Source organism: Ptychodera flava (assembly GCF_041260155.1).
Source record: "Ptychodera flava strain L36383 chromosome 3 unlocalized genomic scaffold, AS_Pfla_20210202 Scaffold_26__1_contigs__length_13983176_pilon, whole genome shotgun sequence".
In the NCBI taxonomy this organism is placed as follows: domain Eukaryota; kingdom Metazoa; phylum Hemichordata; class Enteropneusta; family Ptychoderidae; genus Ptychodera; species Ptychodera flava.
Window position 1 is genome coordinate 11,668,018 of NW_027248280.1, and position 8,526 is coordinate 11,676,543.

The following is an 8,526-nucleotide window of genomic DNA, read 5'->3' on the forward strand; positions in this document are numbered from 1 at the left end:
TGAAACATTTCGAATCTTTTGTGGCTGGTACCGACAAAATTCTATAATAATACCGACGATTTCAGCAACAGGTTCGTTGCAACTTGCCTTCAATCACGGCTCAACCTTGCTAGCCTTAAAAAACATTATGGCGCCTGCGCCATCGAAATTTACTTTATTTGTGTTGTCGAGGAACAATACAAGCCAAAGAACAGGAGTTAAACAAACTTAAAAAGGTAAATTTGTCTGACATTAAATTCCAGGCCTCTGTTATCTCTCTAATCACGGTGTAAAGTTTCGTTGGAGGTTCATTTGGACCAATCGATTGTCTGGCATTGGCGCACTGAATATTGTCGAGACAACTTGTCGACAGCGTGTTGGTATCATAACAGAATTAGTTTTAAAAGGTGACATGCGAAACAGAAGACATCAAACAAATGCATCTAAATGTGAATTATTTGCCATTAATTTCTTTGTTCATATCGGTAAATACTTGTGATGTATTGTCTGTCCTAAAACTTGTCCTAAACCCATGGTGACGCAGTCATTATGTCGCTCGTAATTTTCCTTCACTAATCAGAACACTATTAGCGACTAATATGAGGTTATTACGAAAATAACACAACTTTTACATCAGAACATAGGACAGTCGCAGCGTATCTTCCGACACAAAAGAAGAGACGATGCGCACAACTTATATCAGAGTGCATATTTTGCATTTATTTCGAACTGTCTTTATTGTACATCTTGTAGCCGTGACCTTTAGGTAAAGTAGGCTGAGTAGTGATTATTTTCTTGCTATGGAATAACAATATTCCTTCGGATTCCACCATTAGTAAGGCGGTCAATCAAGGTTGCTGTTTTTGCTGCCCGTACAACTTCATGGACCGAGCGTTAGACAAATCATTGGATATCATTCAACGTGTCAATACCGTCAACTTCACACATGTCATTGAGATAGGAACGAGTGAGCGATTCGCAATTTCCAAACACGAATTAATAAAATAAAGGTCATCGACAGTTAAGAGACTACAGTCATCATGACAAACGACATCAAAATTTTTGAAAGAACGAACACTTGCTTCATTCGTAGTGGCCATTTTCATTGATGTCAAAACCAATGTGTAGCCATTTATGTCTATGCATTGCTATCCCATTTACAGCTATGTAGTAAAGTATTGAAATACTTTTACTTCAGTTGAAGACTTACATAAGTTATATCAGAAATTGTGGGTGGTGACTTGGGCTTGGCTTTTGGGGATGTGTTTATCCTGCCGAGGGTTCTGCAAGTCTTTAATTAAGTCCTACAAGTTGCAAATTTTGTTGTCGGTTATTATTGACAACTGCAGTTTAACACTCGCTAGAAATCTTTTGCCGCCAAAATATTGCATATACAATATGTTGTGTTGTGGAGGCTTATTTTGTATTTTAACACAGTTTGACGAGAAGATGCGATGATATGATTAGGTAAATTTAGAGCCGACTTCAGTCGTCCCGTAGAAGTAAATATCTGTTTTTAGAACTTTTATTGACAATTGATAAACGTGTAGGGAAATATTGCTTTTCAAATGACTTACATTCAGCAGAATCGAAATAATACGTTCACCACATCGTATTGAAATCAGAGTAAGGTAGCAAATTGGATCAATCACAACACGCTCTACGTCACTAATCCGAGCAGTTTTCACATTATTTTATTATATCAGCCGTAGTGCTCTGGTGTGGCTCATTTTTGTCACTGACTTTAAGCCACGGCTAACAGTTTTGAGTCATATAAATAATTTTCAACACAAATAAAGTAGTTATGAGCACTATAAACGTATTATGTATAATACGTAATTTAAATGTTCCGTCATAATTTTGACTTAAATGACTTAGTCTGCTTCTTGAGCAAAATATATTGCATCTTGTGATAAAAACAGAGTCAAACATAAATTAAATGAGAATAATGCGGTGATAGTAATTTAATATGTTAAAACATGGACGAACCCGGTTCGATACGTATGATAACATTTTAGAAAATCGTTTAATTCGTTTATCCGCCCTGGTAATGCAGAATTCAACTCAAACAGCACCACTCCACTATGAATAAACAAATAACTGTCATTAATTCCAGAGGGCCTGAAAGGGCCCTTAAAACTATTAAAATTGTTTTTTTTGCGCCACTTCTTTGGACATTTCTTTCACTCTCGTTCAACTTTCTTCTCAGGGGTGCCACGCTCGGTTGCATCACATTATTCACATCGCATTGCGCGAGCAAGATGGCGCTTAGACTTAACCTTGCTGCGCTACTGGCCTCAGGCATCAAACCAGAAACGGGGGCAGGCCTCATTCGAAAGTAAAAGAAGCCAGCTCGCCTTTGCCACCACGGGATTCTGGTTCATAATATTATAAAACATGGAATTATGTGCGACCGACCGGTCGAAATGAAAAGTCTTTGATTGTGTTACCATCGGGTATAGTCCCATGCATTCGATAATAATACAACACACCGGTTACAACATAGTCAACTCTATTCTTTCGAACAAGCCACGTAGGGCGTATCGCAATCGATCAAATTTGCCACCTCACCAGTAACCCTGGGTACTGTGTGGCGGATGGTTTAAACTGTGCAGTACGTGCACTCATTCAGGCGTTGACACATCCATACATTGCTAGGCAGACATATTCTTCTGGCCGTGAAGGTAGAAACGTGACTACCTCCATGTTCTACACATCCAATCAAATTACTGGGAAATCGGTTTCCTTTTTATCGGTTTCGTCATAGAAACTCGGCCTAATTCATTTCGTGTCTTTGATTTAAACTTGGACGCCTGGTGTCCTGACGAAGATTTTGATTGTTCACAATGTTTGCATTGCTGTTAAATATCAACATCAGAACTAAGCATATATTAACCACGGACAGACTATAATACCTAATAGGTGCATGTTTTGTCATGACTATGACCATACAAAGTTGAATAAAAAAATGAAAACGCAGGGGGAAAACGAGGTTGGATTATTGAGAAATGTTGTATTTTTCGGGTGGTCAGAACAGCGTGAAATGGCATATCCGATTCCAAGGACAGAGTCTTGGCTTCGGTACGAATGAAGCGGAAGTAAAGAATGAATGAAATTCAGTCAGCTATTTATACTTCTGGGTTTTTTTATGACGTAGTTATTATCAGCACCAAATAACACAATTCTGGAGGGGTGTGTACATTGCATCGGAAATCGAACCATTTCCCGTCATTGATGTCTTAAGCGATATCATTAAACCTTAGGATTTTGACAGACTTTTGTGATGAAAATGGCATTGTTTCGTGAAGCAGAGTTCGACGTGGTGTGTCTGTTGAGGAGGGACTTATCAAAACCCAATGCTTTGCCCCTGGAAGATAAACTTGACAAACACCGCTAAATTTGCATAGTTTAGGTGAAGTTTACGTCATGCAAAGCGTTTACTGATATACTCTACAACGACGAGAAGTTGTAAGTAAAACGTGGAGGTGCATTGCAATGATTACGTGAAATCTAGTGAAGGCGCCGAAAATTTTTTGTGAAAACCAAACTCTTATTTTGTGAAATATCTAATTTTGAAGACACATTAAGATACAAAATGAGAAATTTCATAGTTCGGGTGTCTTGGAATTAAAACATTGTACACAAAAAAATTACCTCAGGCAGGGCCTACTGACAATGTTGATGAGTTTCCCTCCCTTTGTCACAGCAATAACGCATCGCGTACTTGCGCACGATGGCGAAAAAAGCAATGTTTATGTATGACGTCGACCTGGTCGACATCGCCTCTCCATGTTAATTATATAGAGAGAAGATAGAGAGCCTAGAGCAAATACCAGAAGGTTGAGAAATCCAAAGTACAAGCATAGACAACTGAGGGCAAGGGGACCTCGGCCCGGGACCACGGCCGCTTTGAAACTTTCTGCCCGTACTAAGTAACGAGATATCATCGTTCAGTGTTAGAATGCTAATTATGTGCGGCTGATGTAAACGCACGCCATTTTTCCGTCCAGTGAAGACAGCATCGGTCTTTTCCCCTATCGTTTTATGGAAAAGTGATGACAGTTGACAGGCAAGACCACAGTGCGGTTAAACGGAGAAGATAACATTAGTTTGCACAGCGAAATACATCGTTCCTAACTCAAGGTCACGGTCGTTCGCAGCTTTGTCGAAATTGAAACTTAAGCTTTTTGCCAAATCTGGAAACTTCAAATTACCTTCCGAAATGAAGAATAAAATGGTGGGTTCACCGTGAAAAAATGGACAGCAGTCGTGTATCGTTTTAGCTCCATTTACGTCTTCAAGTGTGGATTGTTATGGGAAATAATAAATTACAGTATATTTTATGAATATTTCCTGACAATGCTATATATGATTGTCGTCTAAAACACGGCTAGTCAAGTGACAACCAACTCTTTCTGCCGTAGGCGTGGTCGCATTCGGGAGTAAGGGGTGGAGGGGTAACCGGTTCAGGAAAATGATGGGAGTGTGCGGCCTCACCTATAAAACCCGCCTTCTTTGTTAGGCCAAAACGTGTTATTTTAGGACCGACTATTTCCGGGATATCAACTAGTTTTCATAACCCATATTCTACTCGACGTTGATGTGATGAAGCAAATGGCTAAACATTGACAGGTAAAGTTAGCGCATGCGCAATGCAGGGTAGTTCGTCCCACAGATTTTGCGACCCTGTCAGCGCTGTTGCAAACGACGTTGAGGATGAAAATGGCCGGAGCAAAAGCCATGGTTGGAATGTTGTTATTCGTTGTGGTTTGCGTCCTTATTGCTATCTCAACAGCGACTGATTTTTGGAGTACGTTTGGGCCTATAGAAGGGGAACATTTTTCAGTAGGTTTGTGGCGATCGTGTGCCTACACAAACGGTGAAAAGGTGTGTCAGGCTTTCACCGAACACCTGCGTGGTAAGTCTATCAACGTTGCAACTTATCAAATCGATCTTAGACAGACGATTACTCTGAAAAATTGAAATATCGATAATGTAATGAAAGGAAGCAAGAGCATAAGTGTATACAAATGATGAAATTGTAGTCTTCTCTAAACTCAATGGAACATTGGCAATCAGCTTTGCCGCCCGAAAATGAGGAAGTGTAGATTATTAGCTTGTATTTGAGCTTGGATAAGATGGCTTTGTAATAGTTGACATTTAAATATGACATGTCTTTGTTGATAGGGCAAACGTGTGTTATGTTATTATTGGTTATTTCTTGTGTTTTCTAGCTTTCATGTATGGTGCAAGAGCATGTATGGTACTATCCTGTATCTTGGCTCTCGTCGCCCTGGTCTGCACTGCGTTGATATTCATTGCAGAGAGGACCAAATTGCGCATGGTCGCCGTCGGGATAATGTATGCCGGTACAGGTGGGCGTCAGTCGTAATCTTTTCAATGAAACGTGTCAAGCAAGAAGTAGCACTACTGAAAATTCTATCAAAGATAATCGACGGATTTGTTGTGGTTTCAACATTTCTTAATTGAGGATATGACCTCAGAAGCACTTCTTCATTTTTATCAACATTGCTACATCATATTTTCTTTTAAGCCAGCTCTGTCGTACATTGCTTTGTGTCTGACAGGAATATATGGTTGACGACTTGATAAGTGTTACAATATCAAATGTTTGATTTTTTTACTGAGATGTGATTGGCTAGGAAATAATAAGTAAACTCAAGCTGACAATGCACCAAAACCAAGAACAGGATGAGTAAAATCATTTCCATTCTATCCTCAGGTCTACTCGTTCTGGTCGGGACGGCCTGGTTCGCCAGTGTCTATTCCAAAGATGCTAAACGAGCAGGGGTGGATTTTTCATTCGGCTACTCCATTATTCTTGGTTGGGTGTCAGTCCCCTTTGCCATCGTCAGCGGACTGCTCATCGTCTCCCAGGCATACTTTGGCAGTCAACAGCGCTATACAACTCTTCCTTAATGTCACGTCACAGCGTATAATTGCTCGCATGGTATAGCTCGTAACTGACGTTGTAAATGGTGTTCATTCATTAGACACCAAATCAAAGTATGTTTTTTCCATCGTTTTATTTAATCAAGGCATCTAGTTTCCCCAGCAGATATATGCCACTGCTTCCCCATTAAAACAAGTCTGATAAGAGTGACACCTCATCAACAATTTATTTCCGCCAAAAGCGGAAGTTTATGGTGCTCTTGAAAGACCATCCTTATCGTTGGAGTTACGAAGACTATGCCTCGGGGACGGATATTCGGACTCTCAAATATTTACAATTTTTATCTGATCTGGCACTTATTGTGGTCATTTTGAAGCTCCTGAAACCAGAAACGTTTTCACCGTCTTAGTTTCCCCAAAACCAAAGATTGTATTTTCACCACAGAGTTATCATATGGATTGAGGCCACTTTCAATGTCAAGTATCACTAAATATTGGGTAACTTGTTCTTATAGTTGCAACCTATGCACGGTGACTCCTGATTGTTATTCTTGATTTGGTCAGAGACTGTTTAAAAGTTTCATCGAGGAAAGTTTGAGCAAAAATTTTCTTCCGTCACTTTCGAGGCGCAAACCACCTCGAACTTCAATTTGGTTATTTCAAAGAATATATATTTCTACCATGATAACAGTGTGCTCACTGAGTCATCTTCTTTCGTCATTAAGGTAGATCAAGTCTCGAAAATGAAAGATTCGAGTGATATGTCCGTATTTTGATGAGTTGTGGATAAACGAGTCACATGAAAGAATGAGACGGATATCGAACGATCTTCGTGTAATGAACCCTTTATTGTACAAAAGTAGTTTACAATGTATATGCGAAATCAGTTTGCAAAAGTAACATCTTCATTGCTTATGCATGTAATGTTGGTATTATTCCATTTTTCTCCATCATGTCGAAAAAACTCTTGTGACATATTATCTGTGTTACGACACTAGTTTTATCCCACGTCCGATTTGTTATCCATGTTTGTTTGTCTTTGCAGTAGCAAGAAAATTATCAAGGGAATAATATTATCATTACCACAATAACGCATTTTTATTCACCTGAAACAGTAGCGCAGCGTATCACCTGATGATGAACATAGATGATGCGAGCCTCTAATACAAGATTGCATTCTAAGTTTGCTGTAATTTTCATAATCGCTTTACCATATATTCTATATCCGTGCATTGGGGAAAGTTGTTGTTTTCTTGATATGTGACAGCAATATTTCTCCCGATGCCCGGGTCTAGTCTCGCTAAATTTAATTTGCGTCAACAAAAGTACTGTAACACTAATTCCTTTAATTTTCACAGGAAATCGGCGGCAATATTGATTGACGATATTCGTTTAGATATAAGCGTACGAGTCTTTTCGATTTTCTCATAATTTGAGATTGGGGATGCAATAAAGTTTACTTCACTACGATATATGTAAGATTGATTTTTCGTTATGCTATGTGCAACAGAGGACTAATGTCCGCTCCGATTATCAAGGCAACTACCATCGGGCAGTCTCCGTCACGTGACCCGCAAGTCATGCAGGCAGTTGTGGCTTACCAGGGTACCGAAACCAGTTTGTAAACTACAAATACTTGCCCGTACTCATGGTTTATAAACCTTGGTGTTTGAACGTAGTGTGATCGAAATTTCACCCATAATGATCGTCTAGATTCCAAAGAGGCAACAGTTACCTGCAAACAATACGCTTTCAAAGTGGTATATTGCACGCCCCAACGTGCGGTTTGTAGGCAAGCTTTAAGCTTGCATGGTCCCTTGCCCCATTCTACCGCTGGCTGCGCTGGTCACGAAAATCGAGTCAGGTGTGGGTTATTTTAAGCATGGCTGTCATTGGTCATAGTACGAGCTCAGTGATTGCATTGAATTTATTTCCATCATCGAGTGACCTTCGAATATAGATTTCGTTTGCCCATGGAGTAATTTTATCTCCATTATTTCCCGATCCAAGCATCCTATGTCGACATTGAATGCGAACCGATAAATTACCTATTTCACTGCCATACATGCGGAAAGACGGAAAGTAGGACGAGATTTCCCAGAGTCCTGTGAGTGGCGCCCTATTTTGATGAAAAAAAAAACACATACCATCGAGAAAAACACAAACAAACATGGACAAGTGCGTCTGTCACAACAAGGCCTTCTTTTTCGTGACGAATGTAAAGACGAACTCGAAACTGACGAACTTGCAGACAGTAGCTATGACAAATATTTTCACTGCTGTCCTTTTCGGAAAAAAAGAAATGAGAACTTATAGATAGCGAGTTGTAGACAAACTCGGAACTGTTGTCATACCGGCAGAAAAGTAAGGTAGCCTTTATTTTTAGGTGTGAATAAAACAGTTTTGACTCACAAGCAAAAACCCGATGCGCCTAGAATTTACCTTGGAACAAAGAGGAAACAAAATCAATCCGTTTAATCGTAGACAATGCACCGGGCCTTTCCTTGTGATTTTGACAAGTCGGTGGAATCGCACTCTCTGTCGCATTCATGTTTACTTTAATTGCTCCCAGGGCCGAACCACTGCTTCACGCCAATTAAAACATAACACGCCAGCAGTTCATAAACACTTCCT

At 39.8% G+C, this 8,526-nt stretch overlaps 1 protein-coding gene across 1 annotated transcript; it reads left to right on the forward strand.

Annotated features, from left to right (window-relative positions):
- The first annotated feature begins 4,688 nt into the window (after nucleotides 1-4,688).
- On the forward strand, nucleotides 4,689-7,364 carry LOC139125813 (peripheral myelin protein 22-like). The gene is made up of 3 exons (XM_070691915.1): nucleotides 4,689-4,897; nucleotides 5,214-5,354; nucleotides 5,723-7,364. Exons 1-3 carry the CDS (start codon nucleotides 4,696-4,698, stop codon nucleotides 5,917-5,919), a joined length of 540 nt encoding a protein of 179 aa, XP_070548016.1. The 5' UTR covers nucleotides 4,689-4,695; the 3' UTR covers nucleotides 5,920-7,364.
- The last annotated feature ends 1,162 nt before the right edge of the window (nucleotides 7,365-8,526 follow it).